The sequence below is a fragment of the Colias croceus genome, chromosome 29 (genome assembly GCF_905220415.1).
Source record: "Colias croceus chromosome 29, ilColCroc2.1".
Lineage (NCBI taxonomy): Eukaryota > Metazoa > Arthropoda > Insecta > Lepidoptera > Pieridae > Colias > Colias croceus.
Window position 1 is genome coordinate 3,252,423 of NC_059565.1, and position 23,490 is coordinate 3,275,912.

At 37.3% G+C, this 23,490-nt stretch overlaps 1 protein-coding gene across 4 annotated transcripts in view; it reads left to right on the forward strand.

Moving 5' to 3' along the window:
• The window catches only part of LOC123704409 (synaptotagmin-7), a 243,467-nt gene that overhangs the window by 62,619 nt on the left and 157,358 nt on the right, over nucleotides 1-23,490 (forward strand). Inside the window, exons 1-2 of one of the 4 annotated variants that reach the window (XM_045652787.1) lie at nucleotides 9,864-9,976; nucleotides 10,062-10,182. The exons of the other annotated variants lie outside the window; for them this stretch is intronic. Of the exons in view, the coding sequence (XP_045508743.1) occupies nucleotide 9,976; nucleotides 10,062-10,182 (122 nt within the window). The 5' untranslated portion in view covers nucleotides 9,864-9,975. Of the gene's footprint in view, nucleotides 1-9,863; nucleotides 9,977-10,061; nucleotides 10,183-23,490 lie in introns of those variants that run through there. 4 annotated transcript variants of the gene reach the window in all.

Here is a 23,490-nt window from a genome sequence, read left to right on the forward strand (position 1 = left end):
ATTAGGCTTAATTAAAATTTCGTTATTAACCCAATGTAATTATGGAAGCATCTGGTACAGAGTACAATCGATTTAATATTATTATTGGGGTGAAGAAATTTGTGTGTTTGTATAGGTTCATATCTGGAATTTCCTGTGAGATAATATTTTTTTTTGTAATTAAGAAAGAAGAAAAAGAAGTATTACGTTTAAAGAATGTTATAAGTCTTTCAATCGATTATTATAATAATATAAAATCGGTGGAAAGCATTATTTATTGACTTAAATAATTTTAAACTATTATAAAATGATGCTTAAAATCAACTAATATGATTTATAATCATTTATGCAAACAAAGTCTGCTAAATGTCTAGGTGATATAGTTCTGTGGTGATAATAATTAGCATTACAAAATTCTGATAAGCCAAGATATATATCGAGAAAAGTCGTTCTATGTTACCTACTTGTTATTTTTTGTAGAATTACAGTAAAATGGACAAATTTAAATAAACAATATTCGTATATAATTATTTTGAACCTAATTAAAAGCTTTATATAATATAGTAGAGTGCCGTAAGGCATAAAAATGGTCAAACCTCGGAACCCAGGGCCAGTCAATGAATCTGTATATCAAGTATGAGACTGCATTATTAAAACCTCAAATAAAAAAGTTAAAAAAAAAAATTTGACCGATCTCGATTTACAACAATTTTTAACAACAATTTACTGAAAAATGAGAGGCGGAAGGGGGAAAAAGTGTTTATAGTGAAAAATTTAATTTTATTTGTAATAAATTATATGTGCAGAGTAACTTCAATGTTAATTTATTAGATTATCGTAAAAAATAAGTTACAAAAAAAAATTATCATTAACTAAACACATTGTTACATCATTGTACATTGTTGTCGTCGTAGTCGATCTCGTTGATATAGATTGTAGGTTGTTTTTAATTCTGCGAGTGAAAATTGACAATCATCATTTTCTTCAATATATATTTGAAAATCTGCTCCATTGCTGCATCTACTTGCATTGTTACTGGATGAATTTTTTTCTCCCTCTGAGTCTGTTTTAGCGTTGTTTTTAAACGCATGTAACAATCCGCGTGATATTTAGCCTATTTAGTTCCCTGAGCTACTAAAATATCTAACACGCCTACAATTCTTTTATAAATATTGCGACAATATTCACTTTTGTCTTCACATATCAAACTTATGGGGGGCCAATTGGGGATGCAATTAAAACCCTCCTTTTCTTTATTCAGTGGACTGTATTTCTTCTTACTATTTACAATAGCGGTAGGTATACTGAGCGACGACTGTTGACCGCGAGACTTCTTGCTTCTTGCTGTTGCTCAAGTGACGAGCTCTTGACTAGTGGTGAGTGGTGTCTTTTTACGGTCAAAAGTCGCCTTCTTTATACAAAACTATAGGGATTACTCCCGACGGTGGGTAAGACGCCGTACCCCGTAGGCTAGAGGTGCATTTTTACAGAGTATACACCCGACGGTGGTAAAACTATCGTGCGTCTACCGAATACATTACTACGTTACATACAATGATAAAATATAAAATTCTCTAATTGAATTACACATTAATAACACAAATAAAACTTTAAAACTGTATATAATAAAACACACGAATGACATTAAACAATAAAACTACTTAGACAATTACAGGTGGTGAGACTATTTACATTATAGGATTAGGTTGTCGTCCGTAACATCCTCCCCCCGGCGCAGAACCTCGGAGCCTTCATTTATCGGGAGGACGACTAACCTCCTCACGGGTCGCCTAAAAATCCCCCCCTTGGTCCTTACGTCGGCGCTTCGCACCACCTTGTCCGTCCCTTCGTACACACGTTCTACTTGCCCTAGAGGCCACACGTTGCGCGGTAATATTCCGTCTGTTATCAACACTACGTCCCCTTCCTTGACGTTTGGTGTCGACCGTACCGCGTCTCCCCTAGGTGTAAGCGTAGGCAAATATTCCCTAACCCATCTAGCCCAGAAAGCGTCGGCTAACGCTTGCGAAACTCGCCAAACCCGCTTATCTAACCGGTTACTGGATCCTAACACTGGCATACCGTCTGCCGTTCCTAGTAAGAAGTGGTTCGGAGTTAACGCCTCTGGGTCTTCAGGGTCGACGGAAACGTGCGTAAGCGGTCGCGAGTTTACTGTGAACTCGACCTCGTTCATCAACGTCTGTAGCACTTCGTCCCGGGGTGCTTGCTCATTCAATATAACCGACAATGCGCTCTTTACTGTACGAATTTGTCGTTCCCAGCTACCCCCTTGGTTGGGTGCGCCCGGGTCGATGAACCTCCACTTCGTTCTTCTTCCCAGCGCGCATCCTTCCAACTCTGGAAGCCACTCTGCGTAGGCGCGTCTTAATTCGACGTCGGAGCCGCGAAAGTTAGTACCGTTATCGCTCATTATAACCGCTGGCCATCCGCGTCGCGCGGCCATCCTACGCAATGCCATTATGGCTGAGTCCGTACTCAAACTATGTAAAATTTCTAAATGTATCGCGCGCGTCGTCATACACGTGAATAGCATTCCCCACCGTTTCTCTCTGCGCCTACCTACCGTGACCGTCATCGGGCCGAAACAATCTACCCCTGTACTCGCGAATGGACGGGAATACATGTCTAGTCGTACCCGCGGTAGGTTGCCCTTTATGGGCACACTTGGGTTGCGTCTCTTCACCGTGCATGTGACACATTTACCTATAACTGATTTTACTACGGCGCGTATGCCTATCACCCAATATTTTTGCCGTAAATTATTTACTACGTGTTCGCGACCGATGTGAGCGTTTTCACGGTGTTCCTTGAGAACGATAAGACGTGTGAGCGGGTGCTTGCCATCGAGTAGGACCGGCCGTTTTCTAATTTCCGGAACGTCGGCTGCGTTAATCCGTCCTCTCAAGCGCAATAACCCGTCTTCGTCTACACAAACGTTCAACTTAAACGCGCGGCTAGTGCGCGGGACGCCTCTGCCGCACTCGAGCGCCTTGATTTCATCTGCGAAGCTTTCTCGTTGCGCCTGCTTTAATAACAATCGCTCCGCTTGCTCGATTAACGTTACGTCCAGGCATTTCGGTTGTTTGCGGCATTTCGCGACAAACAACAGGACTCGTGTTAACGTTCTTGTGCACCGCGTATACGACGAGAACCGCGTGACGTCTATTAGCGGCGTTACTTCCGTCGCGTGCGCTACGATTTCGCTTGAAATTGTTATTGATTTTCCTACGCTCTCTTGGGGCCACGTGTCGGGCGATTCTAATAGGAATCGCGGTCCCCTAAACCAGCTGTTCGTGCTTGTGAGTGCGGTATTTCCTGCTCGTGCGGCTGCGTCCGCTACATTCTTGTCCGTTGGTACCCATCGCCACTGCTTTGCGTTTGTTAACTCGGTGATCTCGGTAAGCCTGTGCGCTACGTACGGTGTGTATCGCGCGGATTCGTTCCTTATCCAATGCAACGCGGTTTTAGAATCGCTCCAGAACGTTGCTTCGCACGACTCACGGTGTTCACGTACAATCGTATCCGCTAAGCGTGCGCCTATTAGACACGCCTGCAGCTCGAGCCGCGGTATCGTTTGCGCTTTCATTGGAGCCACTCTGGCCTTCCCCGCGATCAGTGACACGGACACGCTACCGTCGTGGTTTACGAATCGCCAATAAGCTACCGCCGCGTACGCTTGCTCACTCGCATCGCAAAAAACGTGCAACTGTCTACTCGCTATATCCTTTTTCTCGTAACAGCGCGGCAATCTCAACGCTTCTATGTACCGTATATCTGCTAGCCATTCGCAAAAGGCTTCCGCTTCTTCGACGGGCAATGGTTCGTCCCACGCTACTTGCTTGCGCCACAGCCCTTGTAGCATGATCTTAGCCGTGACCGTATACGGACTCAACAAGCCGAGCGGGTCGAATAATGCCATGACTGTCGCTAGCGCCTCTCGCTTCGTTGGTACGCGTTGCCCGTTCCTGATATCGCTCGGAATCCTATTCATCGCCGTATTAAACGCTAACTCATCGCTACCCGACAACCACAAGATACCTAATGTCTTCTCGTATGCGTGGGCGTTGGCACCTAGCTCACGCGGAGCGCCGGCCCTATCCTCTCTACCTACAGGAGCGAGTATTTCCTCGACGTTCGCGCTCCATCCTGCCAGATGAAAACCTGCGCGCTCGTAAACTTCTCTCACCTCCCGTATGGTGTGGGCGGCCACCTCCGTTGAGCCGAAACTGTCCAGCCAGTCGTCCATATAGTGATTGAGCGTTATGGCCTCGTAAGCCAGTGCGTGGGATTCTCGATGGTCTTGGGCGCACTTATTTCGCACGCTGTGCGCTAAGAAAGGCGAACTCCTCGCTCCGAATATCATTGACGTCATAACATATTTCTGTGGCGGACCTACTCTGTCGTCCCCTCGCCACAGAAAATGTTGCACCGCCACGTCTTCCGGACGTATTTTTATTCTTAAAAACATATCTCTTATGTCGGCTGATACTGCCACTGGCCGTTCCCGGAAGCGAAATAATACGCCGTTGAGCGATTGCAGCAAGTCGGGCCCATCTAATAATACGTCATTGAGGCAGCGGCCTCCCACGCGCGCTGCTGCGTCGAATACTAGCCGCGTCTTACCCGGCTTATTCGGGTTCGTTACCGCAAAATGCGGCAAGTACCAAAGACGCGCGTCTTGCTCGTGCGTCGCGTGCGCGCTGCCCTCACACTTCGTGGCGTATCCCTCTTTGATGAGCCGGTCTATTTGCGCCGTATAGTCCGCTTTGAAAGACGGCGATCTATCCATTTTCACCTCAATGCCTTGTAATCGTCGCCGGGCTGCTTCGTAGCTGGGTGGCATTATTATATCTCTATTCCTCCAAGGCAGTCCCACCTCATAATGCCCGTCCCTCAGCGCGACCGATGATTCGAAGGCTCTTACCGCGCGTTCGTCCACCTCGCACGGTTTCACGCGCATCGAAATACCTAACGCGTCTATTCCGAAGTGTCCTTCCACTCTATCGTGTAGGTTTTCGTCCGCTGAATTACTTTTAAATTCGTTATTGCTTACGACGTGCAACACCGTCTCATCGTCCCGCGTTATCGATCGGCGCGGCGCGGTCCCGTGGATGACCCAACCTAACTGGGTAAATGACGCCGCCGGTTCATCCTTTCCGCCGACCAATAAGCGTCGCGAAACGATTAGGTGCCAGTTGTCTGTGCCAATCAGTACTTTCGGCGTCGCGTTCTCGTAGCATAAGTCACGTGCCCTTAATGATGTTAGGTGCGAGTGCACTAGATACTCGGCTCGCACCGTCTGACTCCCGATACGCAAATCTTTCATTGTATGCGCCTTTAGTCGTTTAAAATCGCTCTGGCCGCGACCGCGTATACTAATCTCTACTTTCCTGCTTTCGCTCTCATTCGTAGCAGACGAGATTCCTCTTATACTTAACGGCTGCGTTGGCCCCTGTGCGCGTACGATGTTTGCGAGTTCATCGTCTATCAAGGTGACTGTGGACCCTTCGTCCAGTAATGCGTACGTCTCTACTTCCCCGCCAGCGCCTCTGACGGTGATCGGACAAACCTTAAGTAGAACCTTACTGCGAGCCGTCGTGGCGTGGACTGACGCGGTATGTACGGCTACGTCCTCACTTTGTTCGTTTTCCTGTTCGCTATTTTTCTTCAAATGCAATAACGCGTGATGGCCCTCTCGGCACTCCTCCACGCCACAGCGTTTTGCCTTGCACCGAAAACGTTTGTGCTTGCTATTCATGCACTGGAAGCATATGTGCGTCTCTTTCGCCCATTCCCATCGCTTTTGAACCGGCATTGCTAATAGCTTTTTACATGTAAACGTCTTATGCTCCGCCCCGCAACAAAAGCATACGTCCTTACTCTCCACCGCCGCGGTGGCGTATACTTTCATCAGTTTGCGTTCGTTACGTTGTACCGGCTCGTTATACCTACCGATGTTTCGACCACCTATAGCGAGCCCCGAGGACGCGAAAGTGTGCCTTAGACTCCTATCCGCCTCTCGCATAAGGAAGCGTGATAGTGTCGTGATCTCTGGCTCCGCGTAATTTCCGTTGTCCTCCGCGTAATCGCACCAGCGTGATCGCATGTGCGGGCTCAACTTGTCTACCACAGTTCGTGCTAACATCGGGTTTTGCAAGTATCCTCGCTCATCTAAACACGATATTACCGTGACTATATTTTGCAACTTTATCGCGAACTGATTTATTTCGTTGGGCGTGGTCCCTAAACGCGGCAGACGCTTAATGTCCTCTAACGCGTTATCTATAATAACCTCTGGTCGTCCGAAACATTGTTCTAACGTTTTTAGTATAACGTCCGGGTCGTTCGCTGTAAACAATAACGCGGATACGGCTTGCCTAGCTTCTCCTTTTAAGCAAGACCTTAAGCGTGCTATATTCTCGCTTGCCGTGAACCTATACTGCGCGTTTGTTTCTACATACGCTGCTTTAAACGGTAGCCATTCGCCCGGGGCCCCGTTAAAGCCTGGCAACTCCATAGCTTGCCTTGGTGGCGGTCGATTCCTTGTTAGCTGCTCTAACGTAACCGCGAGTTTTTCTATATCGCTCTGTCGCCGTGGCGACGGTGATTGTTGGTCCCTATGCCTACCCGGTACGCGACGAGACGTCAGCTCGCGAATCCCTGTCATACTCCGCCGTGCCTCTGGCGAGTGGTTCCGCGGCGTCTTCGCCCCTGCTCCTATCGCGGCTCTGGGGATTTCCGACTCCCCCCGTGGCATACTGTGCTCTAACCAATCATTCACGCGATGTTTAACAATCTCTCCCTCAACGCTCTCCCTATCCGTTTCTTCCCGAATATCGACGACGTCCGCCTCGAGTCGTTTCCGTTCTAAATCGGCCTCGATGCGTAGCTCTTCCCGCCTAAACGCAGCTAACTTTTCCGCGGTCTCTAACTCTCGCCGTTTGATCCTAGCCGCTACGCTCGCCGACGAGCGTTGTGATCTAACCGATGGCGCCGCGGTGCGCCTAGCTTGCGTTCCTACAATCGTCGCGGGTGTCGTCATCGCGGGTGTCGTCGTCCCTATACCAACGTGTGTGTCCGGGACTTCAAAGGTGTCGGCCGATGCCGACGCAGGACCTTCGGCGTGTACCCTATTCGCGTCCCCCATAGTCTGACTGCGCGTTGTTGGCATCTTCTTCGGGCGCTGGTGCCCCCCTACCTGCCTAACTGGCCCTAGCAGACCTTCAGGAGGGCTCGGCTCGCACCGAGATATGCTCCTTCAGGGATGGAATATAAGGATAGGAAAGGGAGGACCTACCCGGCAGAGAGTGCTGGAAAGTACTGGGTGCTCTGTCACCGGCGGGAATGTCCGATGCTTTTGGCAGTACCTACAGTCCGGTCCCAATACCGTCCAACACCTTACCGGCGTAGCAGTGCTTTTCGGTTCGACGCCCGTCGCGTCTTTTGACTGAACCGGCAGTGTCACACCACACACCGCACCACTGTCTTGCAACAGCGTTAAGCTCTGAATTCACAGCGTTTGACACCGTTAGGTGCTGTGAATTAGAGGCGCGGTGAAAACCACGTTTTTTAATTGAAGCTGGATCACCCCGATGCCGCTGACTCGCTGCGCTGACTTGCTGCGTTGCTCGCTGTGCTGGCTCGCTGCGCTGACTCGTTGCGCTGCTCTGCACCGCAAACGCCTGCCCGTCGCACCGTTGGGTGATCTTGATGTTACTTGGGTCTCTTCGGTCTTCAACCAGGTCTTCTCACTGCTCGTACCGGTTTCTTCTTTATCCGGCTTCCGAAGGGCCAACCTCTATGGGGGGCCAATTGGGGATGCAATTAAAACCCTCCTTTTCTTTATTCAGTGGACTGTATTTCTTCTTACTATTTACAATAGCGGTAGGTATACTGAGCGACGACTGTTGACCGCGAGACTTCTTGCTTCTTGCTGTTGCTCAAGTGACGAGCTCTTGACTAGTGGTGAGTGGTGTCTTTTTACGGTCAAAAGTCGCCTTCTTTATACAAAACTATAGGGATTACTCCCGACGGTGGGTAAGACGCCGTACCCCGTAGGCTAGAGGTGCATTTTTACAGAGTATACACCCGACGGTGGTAAAACTATCGTGCGTCTACCGAATAGGTACATTACTACGTTACATACAATGATAAAATATAAAATTCTCTAATTGAATTACACATTAATAACACAAATAAAACTTTAAAACTGTATATAATAAAACACACGAATGACATTAAACAATAAAACTACTTAGACAATTACAGGTGGTGAGACTATTTACATTATAGGATTAGGTTGTCGTCCGTAACAAAACTTATATTTTTATATGCATATATGCATAATATAAATGAAAAACAAATACTTACAATTTATGCCACTATTTTCAAAGTTTTTAAAACTCAGTAATGTTCAGTAATTATTAACATTAATTTTTAATAAACAAAAATCTTAATATAATTATATTAGAAAGGCGAAAGTTTGTAAGTATGGATGTATGGATGTTTGTTACTCTTTCACGTAAAAACTACTGAACCGATTACAATGAAATTTAGCACACATATAGAGGGTAACTTGGATTAGCACATAGGATAGTTTTTATCCCGGAAATCCCACGGAAACGGGAACTATGCGGGTTTTCCTTTGCAAACGCGGGCGAAGCCGCGGGCGGAAATCTAGTCTGAAATAAATATTTTTCGGAACGAAAACAACAGCTACGTATTAAGTCTAGCAAGTTACAACGTGTACTATCCTGTGAGGGCCCGCCATGAACAATACCGAACAGCTGCTGTTATCCCCTCTATTCTCCAACCCGACCTTCATCGGTATATCTGCGGTCCCTACAGATCCAAGATCAAGTTTTCAAGTTTGTAATAGTAATTGTTCTTTTTAAAATATGACTTTTGACTAATATAAATCAATGAAAACTCCAAAAAATTAATAATTGTTTAAAATAATTTTTAAAAAATTGAGAGCGCGAAAAAAATTTTTTTTAACATTTTTCTATATACTATTAAAAACATATTTTCAAGGTTTATATTAAGATTCATTGACTGGCCCTGGATTCCGAGGTATAAACCTTACGGCGCTCCACTAATAATATATTCACAAGAATTTAGAAAACTAGCCAACTATAATGAATAATGGACTCGGTAAAGCACTAAATTCTATCTAGCGTCTAGAAACGCTTTAAAGGCATCAAGTGAATAATCTAGAATTCTAGACAATGAGTTATTCTACAGTACTTTGTTCCCTTTTTCACGGTTCTTATTACAATATGGCAATTTTTAATCCCGAGAGTGTATTACAAAGTCTTAAAGTAAAATACTACTTTGTCAATACAAAGTAGTACTTTACTTTTACAAAGTGTTTCTTCTGTTATATTTATTACTAACTGTTGCCTTCAGTTTCAGTCGCGTGGTACTCAAACTCGTATACTTATTTATTAAATTAGTCTTGTTCTAGAAGCACTTTTGAATCGTCATAACATAGTTTTACCATTTACCATCGGTTCGGAAAGTAAATTCTATACAAAATATCCGACAAGAAACTCCGTAGCTGCTCTTTTAAATTATGACAATGATTTAAAAGAGCAGCTAATAAACTCGGTTATAAGTACTTATATAATACTTCAGACTATAATCTATCTCTATATGAAACTTATACCGATTTGATCATCAGTTCTTGGGTCAAAGAGTACCTAACAAATTCAAGCATCTATAAATTCTTCCCGTAGGTATTTATTATTAATCGGGTAATTTATGTTATAGCTCCTAGGAGTTAAAATTACTTACACTTTTGGGCAATTCTAACCTCCCCACAGATATTTATAGGCAAAGAAATGTAAACAAAACAAAACATCGATAGAACTGTGATAAAAAGAGAGAAATTAAATAATTCGTTAATTGTTAATAAAAAAGTTATTTCTACGCGTGTTAACTGTTGCATTTATTTAATGTGTTGCTGTTTAAAAAAGTAAGTTGGCAGTTTGACGTTTGTATTTTTAATCTGTGGAACATTTTGTATCTGTTCTCTGATCTTTCATTTTTTATCTGTGAAGTGTCGTCGCAAGAGTCAACGATGACGAAGAATTTTTTGACCGTCACGAATATCGTCAATGAGGGGATCAAGGGAAGCAAAATTACCAAACTGGGCCTGTCAAAATATCTGTCACAATCATTGTAAGTATTTTATTTATAGTCTGTGCTCTTAGTTATTTCTAGAAAGAGCTAGCGCGCAAGAGCAACTTTTGTTCCGCCACTATTTTGTCTCTCCCATCAACTCTATGGGCTAGTAAGAAAGTGTGCGCATGTAGCGACGCAACTCCCCATAGAGGTGATGGGAGAGACTAAATAGTTGCGGAGACCAAAGTTGCTCTTGCGCGCCGCTCTAACTTTTTGTATTTACTTTCAGAGTAAAACGTTTTTATCATGTGTTGATTAATATTTAGTCAAACTTTTTTTATAAGAATAATATTTTAGCATATTATAACTATAAAGAGAATACTTTAAATTTTGAGGAATTGGAATGTAGAGATAGATGCAATAGTGAAAAGGAACTATTGCCACATTAAGAATACAATATAAATAGTAGTTTAATATAATATAGAGCCTAATTCTCTACATAAACCTTTCTCATTCATGTATGTACATTGTACAATGTACATTACTATTAATACTCAAATTAAGAAGTACTATCTCTCATTTATACCGATCACTGTAGGTACTACATATATTATATTATGTATTTGGTATTTTTCTTTTTATAATTGCGTAATAAGACCCCTAGAAGAGCCACCATAATGGTACAAATGACCCAATATTTTCTGTCAGTATCTCCCAGCCTAATAGACATTTATAGAGTTGTTTTCACACAATTTCTACTAAATTTAGTGTTATTTCTACCAGCTTCTGAGCACCTGCCTCTTGCATGTTTAAGGAGTTTCAATTACCGACGTTCGGCTGGCTGGCTGCCAATACCAACAAGTTGGGAATTCACTTTTTAATAGGTCGGGTTATGTTTGTAATGTATTCTGAAATGTGCCGGGTTATACTGAAGAGACTGCAACAAATGAATGTCAGAAAGGTGTGTTAAGTTGTTAAGAGCGTGAAGCGTTTTGATTAAAATCTGTTTGTTAACTTTTGTATGTATAAGTAGATTAAAAATTAATGTAAAGGTGATTTGTAAGTTAAAAAAAATGTTCTGCATTGAATGTAATCAATTGAGGGAAAAAGTTTCTATATTATTTCTATCTATTATTCCTTATTTGTTTATCCATATATTATAATAATGTTTGCAGTGAAACGAAGCTACAACTAGTTTCAGTTAACGACCTATTTACACGACGAAGTAGCCAATGAATTCATATACAAGCTGTACCCATTTATTATGATAATAAAGTTCTATTTTATTTTCACACCTACCGAATATAATTTAGATAGTAGAAATTTATTTAAATGATGAAATCAATGAAAGAATTGAATTGAAATGGAGTTGGGCAGGGCACATAAGTCGCATGCCGGACGAACTGTGGGCCGAGATAACCACTTTTAAATTTTGAAGACGTCGCGGTAGGCCGAAGAAAAGGCGTACTACACAGCAATGTTTTCGCAACTGTTTCGTAATGCGTCTGTGTAATGGCCATTTCGCAGTTCCTTGCGAAACTATACTGACAAGGACGCAACTATTTCATCTATCTATGTGCTAGAGTGAGACATATCATATGCGAAATCCTGCCATGGTACTGACAGATTTTTCGTTGTTTCGCTGCCGCACGCGAACGCGTCGGTGTACTAAAGGCGGAAGAGATGGCGAGATGAACTTGACCAATTTAAAAATGACTGGTTTTCATTAGGACAACAACGTGACTCATGGAAGCGACTTGGAGAGGGCTTTGCTCTGCATTGGGACACGACAGGCTGATACAATACAAACAATAGTAGAGTTTAGTATCACGAGAATTTAATATATATATTATAATAATTTATTTTAATCGATAAAACGTTCCCGTCTTGCGAAACGGAAGTTCTACAACGTATTATTTGTTTCTGTATACAAGCATTAGTTGCAAACCAAACAGACAAAGGCTTTTTGGGGAGTAAGAAAGCTTCATAATTTAAACTGCTCTATATGTAGCGTTAATTGCACTATTCTATTATGAGGTACCAAAATCAAGAAAAAGAATATCTATATAAGAATATATAATCGAGAATATTATCTATGCTATATTAGAAAGCTGAATAGTTTGTTTGTTTGTTTGAACGCGCTAATATCAGGAACTACTGGTCCGATTTGTAAAATTCTTTCGTTTTTAAATAGCCTATTTATCGAAGAAAGCTTTAGGCTACATATTATCATCGTGCTACGACTAACAGAAGTGGAAATAAAATCAAAGAAATCTAATTAAGGAAATAAAATAATGTTTTCGTTCCTACGGATGTTGAGATTGCATGCAAATTTCAATTGAGTTTACGTTTGAATTTAACTAGGATTTAAATTTGAGTATGAGTTTAGAGCTTGTAGCTTATGTCAATGTCATACTGACTAAGCCCACCATCTTGAATTTCAATTTACCTATATGCGAATTTATCAGGCAGAAGTGTGGCAGAACTATTTCGTAATATTTCGTTATAATTATGCATTTGTTAAATAATGATGGAAGTGTAGTTGAGTGATTCAAAATGAATTTTAAATACACTTATATTATGCGTTAAGTAAAGTAAAAGTAGAAAACATTTGTACAACGCTCGCAAAAATATCAATTTTCATTTGAGTATATAAGCTACAATGATGAACAATAATAAATAAAAGCATATTAGCATATATATTATGGATGTATATATGTTATCTGTGTTTATACTATTTTATTTATGTATTTTAAACTTTATAAATGCACCTCTTGCCCATAAACGAATACTTACACTGTTTTTCCTTGACCACCAGGTTGTCTGGAAGAGATCGCTGTCTTAGCGATAAGACCGCCTGTTGTGCTCAACTGTGTCTATTTATTTTATATATTTACTCTTGTAATTTTTTTATTTATTGCACAATAAAGTATTTTTGTTTGTTGTTTGTTTGTTAGTGTTAGTTTATTAATTTTTTACCGATATTATGTAATGTAAGTCAGAGAATATAGGAGTCTAAACGACTAAATTTAAAAAATAGGACCCCCGGGAGGAAACTTTGAATTCAAATTTAAATACAGGGTGTCCTACTGTTGGTATACTAAGCCCAAAGGAGGTTATAGTTTTGCATACGCTGAGTACGTAAAAAATACTTATAAAATTTCGGACGCATTTTTTTTCAAATAGATGTACTTATTCTTAAAACTCTATGTACCTATAACAAGCATTTTTTGATGTTATTTTGTTGTTCAGGTATTTTTTACGTGATCAGTGTATGCAAAACTACAAGTCCCTTCGCGCTTAGTATACCAATAGTGGGACACTCTGTATAAATTTAAAGCGTATTTATTACAATATGAACACACTTGCTTAGTTACAATTATTGTGTAACTAAGCAAGAACTAAGCCCCTTTTGGCACGGTTTCAAGTGCCTTAGGTTCTAAACACAAGCTATTGATTTTGGTCTTTTGGGAGGCCATTTAATGTTACACTTCACTGAGTAGTCTTTATTACACTTTGATATATTTTATTTTTTTAATAATACCTATACATATTTTCAACAGCAAAACGATTTTTCGCGTGTATTTATGAAATGTATGAATTTTTTTTGTTAAAATTAATTAATTCTGCATTTTTGATGCTCAAATATTTATTGATTCAACTCGACTTCGACTTTTTTACGATGGCTATTTCATTTCCCAATTATAGACTAACTATAGCGGTCCGCCCCGGCTTCGCCCGTGGTACATATTTCGCAATAAAAGGTAGCCTATGTCCTTTCTCGGGTATCAAAATATCTCCATACCAAATTTCATGCAAATTGGTTCAGTAGTTTAGGCGTGATTGAGTAACAGACAGACAGACAGACAGAGTTACTTTCGCATTTATAATAATATATTAGTAGGGATATAAATTTAGACTTCGCGTAAAGACGCTTGCTATAGTGTTTGAAACGTATAAACTATAAATAGTGCAATGAATAAATTGTGCTTAAAGTCAGTTATATATAAACTTCTAAATATATTCTGTAAATCAAAAAAGACAACACTCAGTTATTTCTACGCTAGCTTTCCACCCGCGGCACCGCTCGCGCAGTCAAAGAAAATCCCCGCATAGTACCCATCCTGTAGATTGCCGGGATAAAACCTATCCTATGTCCCGGGGTAAAAAGTAGCCTATGTCCTTTCTCGGGTATCAAAATATCTCTATACCAAATTTCTTGCAAATTGGTTCAGTTGTTATTAAGGCGTAATTGAGTAACAGACAGACAGACAGAGTTACAGCAATAAGTATGGATTAACAGCAATAATAATTACGTTATAGTAATAATTAAGTAGATAGTAATTTCAGCTTTTATATATTAATCCGGCTTACAAAAATAGCGACTTATTTGCAAATGGCCGAATAGAAGAAAAAACAACGTATGTTGCAATGTTACCTTTGTGTAGTTCTAGTATTGTTCTCTTGAAAAAATAATCGTGACTTTGAAAGTGTAGTTTTTGTTTGCAGCGCTTAGAACAGAGAATATTAAAAGTAACGGGGTTTCTGTTTAGTTTTGCTCTTTATTTAATCTTTTGAGACTTTTGTTAATTGTTATTTGATTCGTGATTAGAATTTTGCGTTTTATTATAAACTTCATTGCGGATTCGATGCAAATTATTATCTATTTAGATTCAGTTTTATCGAATTGTAAACTTATTCGAATAATTTATAATTAATTCGGTTGATATTTATTTTTATATTTTCATGTTATAATACATGTATGTGTGTTTGTACAGCTTAACTTAAAAAGATGTAAAGATAGATGTTATAGTTAATAAAACTCATAAAAGTATAGTTAAATGCCATTAACAATCTGCAAATAAAGCAATTTGAATTTGAATTTGAATCCTTTTTACCATAAAAAAAAATATCCATCTCCATTCTTATACTCGGAAATACGAAACAACTGAACTCCACATCCAGAAATTTTCTACCTTAACAAAATAGTATTAAAATCGTTTTTTTAATAATCTTTATTTCAAACTTTAAAATGATACAAGTAATATATTTGAAAAAATAAACCTCTGCTAGTTAAAAATCCTCACAGAAACAACCCTACTAAATAGAAAATCCACAAAACACAAATAACCTGATTAATCAGAGAATCGCTGAAAATTCAACCGCCACTATCAATCATTCGAAACATCAATTCAGATTGGTAATTAGTGGAATCAATTAGTAATAGTAATTAAAACGAAGCATTTGGGTCATTACTTTTTGTAAGTACTTAAGTACTTAACCTAATGGCAAACTTAACTACTTTTGCTTACATCTAGATGGATACAATTAATGTATTATGTTTTACGTTGTGAAAATGTAACGAGCACCACACAGATTATCTTCTCTAATATATATAAATTAAGCAAATTATATAATGAGGAGGTATGTGCTTATGCTGTTTATTTAATCACTACATAGTATAAAACAAAGTCACTTTGTCTGTGCATATGTCCCATTGTGTGCTTAAATCTTTCAAACTACGCAACGGATTTTGATGCGGTTTTTTGAAGTGAAACTTCTTTATCGTGGTTGGAAAAAAATTTAGTGTAACATTTTTTCGTTAGGTACGCGTGACATCTTTTTCTTATCCCTACCACGCGTGATTCGACGTATTTCTGTAAAGTTGCATATATTATAGTAAATTAGTTTTTGTAAAGTTTCACTTCTTACGTGTGTACACTAGTACACACACACATTTTTTTTAATTACATGTTTCTGAACGATATGAACGATTCTTTAATAACAATTTCATATATTAAACTACACTTTAAAATGAGAAATTTAATATCGCCCAATGATGTCAATATAGCCTTTACGATGTCCCAGAAAATCGTTATTAACTTAGATATTATATACATATATACAGTAACTTAAATAATTTCATTAAAATTGTGTAATTATGTTTTGATGGATGTTATAAGGGATTTTCTTTATAATAATCTGAAGTCTTATAAAATTGTTTATTAATCTGTAAGTATGTACCTAGAAGTATGTTTTTAGAGGGCAACGGTTTGTAGACAATTTTAAATAACGCGTAATTATTGTAGTACTTAATTTATTTAAAGTATTATTATATTTTATGTAGGTTAAGTTTTTTTAAGTTGACAGTTTAAAAAACGCGTATAAACATAAAAAGAGATTATTTTTTACTAGCTGCGCTTCGCGGTTTCACCCGCGTGGCTCCGCTCCTGTTTGTCTTAGCGTAATGATATAATAGCCTTCCTCGATAAATGGGCTATTTAACACTGAAAGAATTTTTCAAATCGGACAAGTAGTTCCTGAGATTAGCGCGTTTAAACAAACAAACTCTTCAGCTTTACAATATTAGTTGTATAGAATTCAACACTATCATTCTTTAGACTTATAGCCAGTTTTTATATGCATTATTTTAATTTTATCTATCAGATAGACGTAATAAAAATTCAAACCCAAGTATTAAATAGGCTATCAGTGACTTTATCAATCCGACTCTACATTGAAATTAAACCGTAATTAATAAGATAATTCCCCAATTGTTCTTGCCAACCCTGTTTAATAACCATTATAAATGTCAAAATTGACAGCCCTGGATTATTACGAACTTCGGAGACCGCAAAATTTAAAGTAGGTACTTCACAAAAAGTGAGCCTTCCAGTAATTATACATAAGTACGTTTTCTTTGATTTAAGAGTACCTTGAAATAACTTCGTTCTTAGTTACTTAGAACAATTGATAAAAAATTACGGAGGGTTCTCGTATTAACTTATGATTTTCAAGCTGTTAAGGGCCTTTGTACTTTGTTGTGCTTTACTTTTGAATTGTGTTGGGCAAAAACAGTTCTTATTTCGTTTGAAATACTAAGGATGGAAGATGATTATCGTGTGAACTAATTATTTAAAAAAGGTCATTATTGAATTTAAGGTCAAGACGTTTAATCAAAATCTATTGATATTTTATTTATTTATTCATGACACTTCATTGTACATGTAAGAGAAATTTAAAAATAAATGAATACATAAAATTGAAAAGTGTACAATAGTCGGATATGTATGTTTGTTATTTCAATTGGCTTAATTTCCACCGACAAAACTTTTAGCTTTTCGTCCGCGGCTTCGACTTTATTATCTAAATCTTAACAAATTATTATATGTTCAAGCTCAAGCTTTCCTTAAGAACCACGCTATTCATTGGCGAAAACGGAATGTAAATCGGTGCAGTAGTTGATGAGTTTATAAAGCGTCAGACAGACGCGGTAGAGGACTCAGTTTTATAATATTATTTAGAGACGTTGATTAAAAATAAAATGCCTCCAGTAAGATATTGAGTCTAACTATTACAAAAATTTGTTTATTTTACATCAACTTTATTTTAAATATCATTTAAATTTGTAATCTTTAAACAGACACATCTTACCAAAAATTGAAACTAAAATATAATATAGTCAACGTAACTCAGGAATGTAGCTTTTTGTTAGTGAATCTAAGAATAAAAACAATAGATTTCTGCACGCTAAACTTTACAAACGCTTATTTAGGAGACCTTGGTAGCTTAACTCAAATATTTATATAACTAGACTTTTTATAAAAGCATTGAATGATCAGTATATAATTTAATTAAAAAAAAAATACTTACCACATGTTACTCAATCAGTTTCTATAGAGAGAGCCAGCAAAAAACATAAGTAAGTTCACCTTCATATGAGATGGGAATCAAATACTGTAAATGGTAAAGTTCTTTATTATGCATATCTGTGTTCCCCGACGAGTACAATATGGGGGTCTTCAAGCGTAGAGTGAACAGGTACCTTCTAGGGAAGCGCGTACCATCTTAGACCACATCTCAGCTTAACATCAGGCGAGATTGTGGTCAAGCTCTTCCCTATCGTCAATAAAAAAAAAAAAAAAAAATGCAGTCGAATTATGAGTAATTATTTTAATACATTTCACGATAATATGTTTTAGTTTACACGTGCCATACACACTGGCGAATCGCCCTAAATTTTCCGCATATTGACTTGGTCGTATCACTATCACCACTGCATAGTAAAAAATAAAGTCACTTTCTCTGTCCCTATGTCCCTTTGTATGCTTAAATCTTTAAAACTACGCAACGGATTTTGATGCGGTTTTTTTAATAGATAGAGTGCTTCAAGAGGAAGGGTTTAGTATATAATTTATTAGGTTTTAGACAAAGCGGGCGAAGCCGCGGGCGGTAAGCTAGTAATTCATAAATAAAAAATATAATATCTTTATATTTATTCTGTGCGTATGTTTGCCACTGAAATTTCCTTAACGGCTGGGTCAATTTTGATATATTTTTATGTCTTCTGGATAGAAAAATTGTTAAGATTTACAATTTGAAGGCAAGCTAAATATGTAAAAGTAAATTACATATTTATATTATAGATTATTTTAGGTGTTCATATTTTGCAGACATAATTTTAAATCTGAGGCTACTGAACCAAATGGCCAAAGTTTTAAACAAGTCGAGAACTTTCATTGTCTAAAAGGTCTGCTCTAACAAGCCATTGTAATGGTGTGTGGTATTAAAACCTTATTATATTTTAGGGATACAGAAGCTAGGGTAAATAACTTTAATATTATAGTTCTGTTTAAAATATTTAGGTATAATTTATTATGCAGTGTATACTTTTGTATGATAATTAAGTACTAACTATTGCATTATTATATAATACTAGCGGTCCGCCCCGGCTTCGCCTGTGGTACATATTTCGCAATAAAAAGTAGCATATGTCCTTTCTCGGGTATCAAAATATCTCCATACCAAATTTCATGCAAATTGGTTCAGTAGTTTAGGCGTGATTGAGTAACAGACAGACAGAGTTACTTTCGCATTTATAATATTAGTATGGATTAAACTTAGGGCCAGAAATATATAGTTAATAGGTAGGTACTATGGATATAAGAAAAATAATAAACATCATGAAAATTGTCTTGCAGATTTTCATGATTATCATCGATCTATATTAATTAGAGCAGCTTTCCGCCCGCGGCTCCGCCCGCGTTTTCAAAGAGAAACCGGTATAGTTCATAAAAGTATAAAAAGCATAAAAAGAAGCCTATGTCTTGTTCTGGGTCTTCACCTACCTACATAACAAATTTCATCCATCAATCCATCCATCCTCACAAACTTTCGCATTTATAATATTACTAGCTTTCCGATCGCGGCTTCGCCCGCTTTGTCTAAAACCTAATAAATTACATACTAAAACCTTCGTCACCAATCACTCTATCTAATAAAAAAACCGCATCAAAATCCGTTATGTAGTTTGAAAGATTTAAGCATACAAATGGACATAGGGACAGAGAAAGCGACTTTGTTTTATATTAATGTAATGGCAAGCTGCTCCGTGCGGTTTCACCCCCGTAGCTCCACTCCTGTTGACCGTAGCGTGATGTTATATAGCCTATAAACTTCCTCGATAAATGGGCTATCTAACACCGAAATAATTTTTCAATACGTTCCAGTAGTTCCCGAGATCAGCGTGTTCAAACAAACAAACTCTTCAGCTTCATAATATTAGTATAGATTAGGATATCATAGAACATTAGCACAATCAGACTCTATTTAGACACGAACAAATCCATTCATATCAAGAAAGTCCCTAATAACTAAAACTATCATTACTCCAAACTACAAGACTCCAAGAAACCAAGAACTAAAGACATAATTTCATTATACCCCCATAAATATATTTCACTTTTAAAGCCAACAAACTGCCCTATCCAAGGTGACAAGCTCCCATAAATATTTCACTCCGGGCTCCGAATAAATCTTTTTCAAGCAGTATTAAAGGGATTTTCACTGTCTTCAAGCTTAAACTATTTCTTTTTTGTTTAGCGATAAAACTATAGCTTGAGATTATGTGTCGAAAGATCGGTCATCCTAAAATATACTTAGAGGTTTTATTTGAGTTTAATGTTGGAAAAAATGGGATAAACATTTGGTTTATTATTTGATATTGGAATAAATTCAAATTCAAATTCAAATTATATTTATTTGCAAGAATGTAGTACAAATTATACATCTTTAAATTACAATATTATGTCGCTAACACATTCTACCCATTGATTGGGTGTGCAAATATTATATATGTGAAGCAAAACTTTGTATCCATTTTGACGAAAACACACACTTTTATTAATGACTAGCTTTGCTCCGTGGTTTCACCCGCATTGCTTCGGTCCTGTTGGTCTTAGCGAGATTTTATATAGCCTATAGCCTTCCTCGATAAATGTGCTATAACACCGAAAGAATTTTTCAAATCGGACCAGTAGTTCCCGAGATTAGCGCGTTCAAACAAACAAACACTTCAGCTTTATAATATTAAGAATAAATAATTTTGTAATACTGCATATTAAGAAAAATACATTGGAATGGTATAAAAAAACAGCTCTATTTCCTTTTTTTTAGTTACACAGATTTGTAAGAAGCAATTCACGCCTTCGACAGACTATAAATGGACAAACTACTCGTACTTATTAAAAATATGTCTCCGCCATTTTGACAAATCTGTAAAACTTTCCCGCGTTTTTCACGAACATCTGCTTCTGTTGTGACGTCACGACGTGGAACTATTAATTTTGGACATAACTGTTATATTGTTTTGACGTTATACAAGAAGTTACGTGATAGAGTAATGTTTGCAAAATGGAGGTGGTATTTTTTGTAAAAATCGGGTAATATTAGATACCTATAATATCAGTTGTAGTGTTAGATCGAAATATATTTGTAGAGATATCGTAGAGATTTTTTTCTAGTCTTCCAAAATTTCTAATTTATAAAGAATTTTAATGCTATAAAACCAAATATCAGAAACATTATTATTGAATAAAATCATCGATAAAAGATCAATGAATAAAATAAAGGCTCTATTCATAATGAAGGTTAACATATTATTAAATGTACAAATCGGTTAAGCCATTTCCAAGCGTAATGCTATCTAATAAAACTTTCGAAATTGTTTTCGATAAGTAATTATTTTTTTAATTCTACTCAGTTATAAAGTTATATTATTGTTTGTCATATTATATGTTAGAGTATCAGACAGTATATAATATATTGTAATACATAATATTTACCCCATATTGATAGGTATTAGGTAGTCATTTACAGTCCAGTCCATAGTAGTTATCTAATGACGTCATAACTGAGATAGGCCGACATAAATTCTGAATGTCGGCAATAAATATTGACGGCCAGTTTATGGGTTTATGACGTCATGAGATTAGGCTTTCTGTCTTATGTATTTTGTAGGTTTGAAAGGATTAGATTGGTATAAGAGGGACATCTTGCTTTGTAAGAATATTTGTAACCTACTTATAAATGCGAAAGTTTATAATATGTTACTCCTTCGCAAAACTGTTAAACCGATTTTCATGACATTTCACACACATTTACTAACTTGGATTAACACATGGGATAGTTATTATCCCGAAAATCCGGTAACGGGAACTATGCGGGTTTTCCTTTGACTACAAGGGCGAAGATGCAGGCGAAAAACTAGTAAAATGTAAGTAGCGTTAGATTTTTTCAAGTATTCTATGATATAAGCTTAAATAAAATGCAAGGTAAGGTCCTAGTTGTATTTTATATTTGCACATGTCTATTTTTTATGGGAAAATATTATTTCATAAAATAGTTTGACTAGACTGAAGCATATGGTACTAGTAGAGTCTTTCTCTTTTATAATATTATAATAAACTAGCTTTCCGCCCGCGGCTTCGCCCGCGTTTTCAAAGAAAAACCCGCATAGTTCCCGTTCCCGAGGAATTTCCGGAATAAAACCTATCATATCTCTCAAGTTGGATCGAACTGCACATGGTGTGCGAATTTTATTATAATCGGTTAAGTGGTTTAGGAGTCCATTGAGGACAAATATTGTGACACGAGATTTATATATATTAAAGATAAGTACTAAAATGTTAATATTAAACTATAGTGTAATACTAAGATTAAGTATTGAAAAAAAATACGAAGAAACTGGTACTTATGTGACGAACAATTAGTAACTGTTTTATTATAAAATGCGTCTGTAATCGTGTAATTAAGTACGCCGAAACTACTAAATCAATTTCGACACAATTTTGATAATATGAACCATTTTGTTATCTATTAAAAAGCGAAACTACTTACTAGACTAGTTTAAAAATGTTAATTTTAAGCTAATATTTGATTTGTTGTTACAGGTAAGTCCAAAACACAGAAATATGTAAGTAAGAACATTAAGAAGAAACACCAACAAGAGTTTTAACTTTTCGAAAACTTCGTTTAACATACCTACGTTATGCTAAAATTTAAAGTAATTTTACAATTTGCAAGCCCTGAAGTTTTAACTCGTTTATGACAAATTAAATAAACTTGTAGTACTTACATATTAAGTTAATTTCTTTAAAATTATACGTCAAGGAATTAATAAAATTACCATATTTCAAATGAGATTTTAATAATATTTTTTTTAAATAGGTTATCGGGTAAACGTAGATCTACCAGATATCAGAACAATAATATTGTTATGGATAATATAAGTATATTATAACAAACTACTGTTTATTTATTTATTTATTTAACACTTAATTAGTTGTACAAATAGGAAACCTTAGAATTACTTACAGCTAAAAACAGAGTACAACTAACTTGGCGGCCTTATCACTAAGAAGTGATCTCTTCCAGGCAACTACGGTAAAAGGTAACGAGCAAAAAGATCACTATATTGGCGGGACGAGAACAGAAAAAAAAATAATAGCAAGAAAAACGGTATACGGAATCACATTAAATTGAAAATCACAGCTTTTATTTCTACAAAATGTAAGAGGAATGGTGAATTAGTAGTGTAACGATCTATGTTTTTTATTTTACAAATTTTACAAATGTGCATACAAACAGGTATTTTGTTAGCTAAGTATTATTTTTTTACAATAATACCTACTCTATTTGATCAAGATTTTAATCATACAGTATAAATCAGTATTTTATTATTTTATTATCTAGGTACTATAAAAATAACTTATTACTTATTTTATGTTCTAGCATCTATCCTTTGAAAGTACAAGAGCGTTTCACGCTTCATTCCACTTCACAGGAACATCAAGTGTCAAACATGGTTGGAAGATAATATCTCAAGAAAATCAAGTATCAAGATTATACAATGAAACTTAAAATATACAAATTCTTTCTTTATTTGACAACAAAAAAAATATACATGTACAGCAATTATGGGATAACTTACATAATTTATGTAAAACATAAACCGTAGGTGCAATTAATTGAGATATTTGAACAATGTCTCCTATGCTAGGAAATGTCCTATGTTGCAGGAGACAT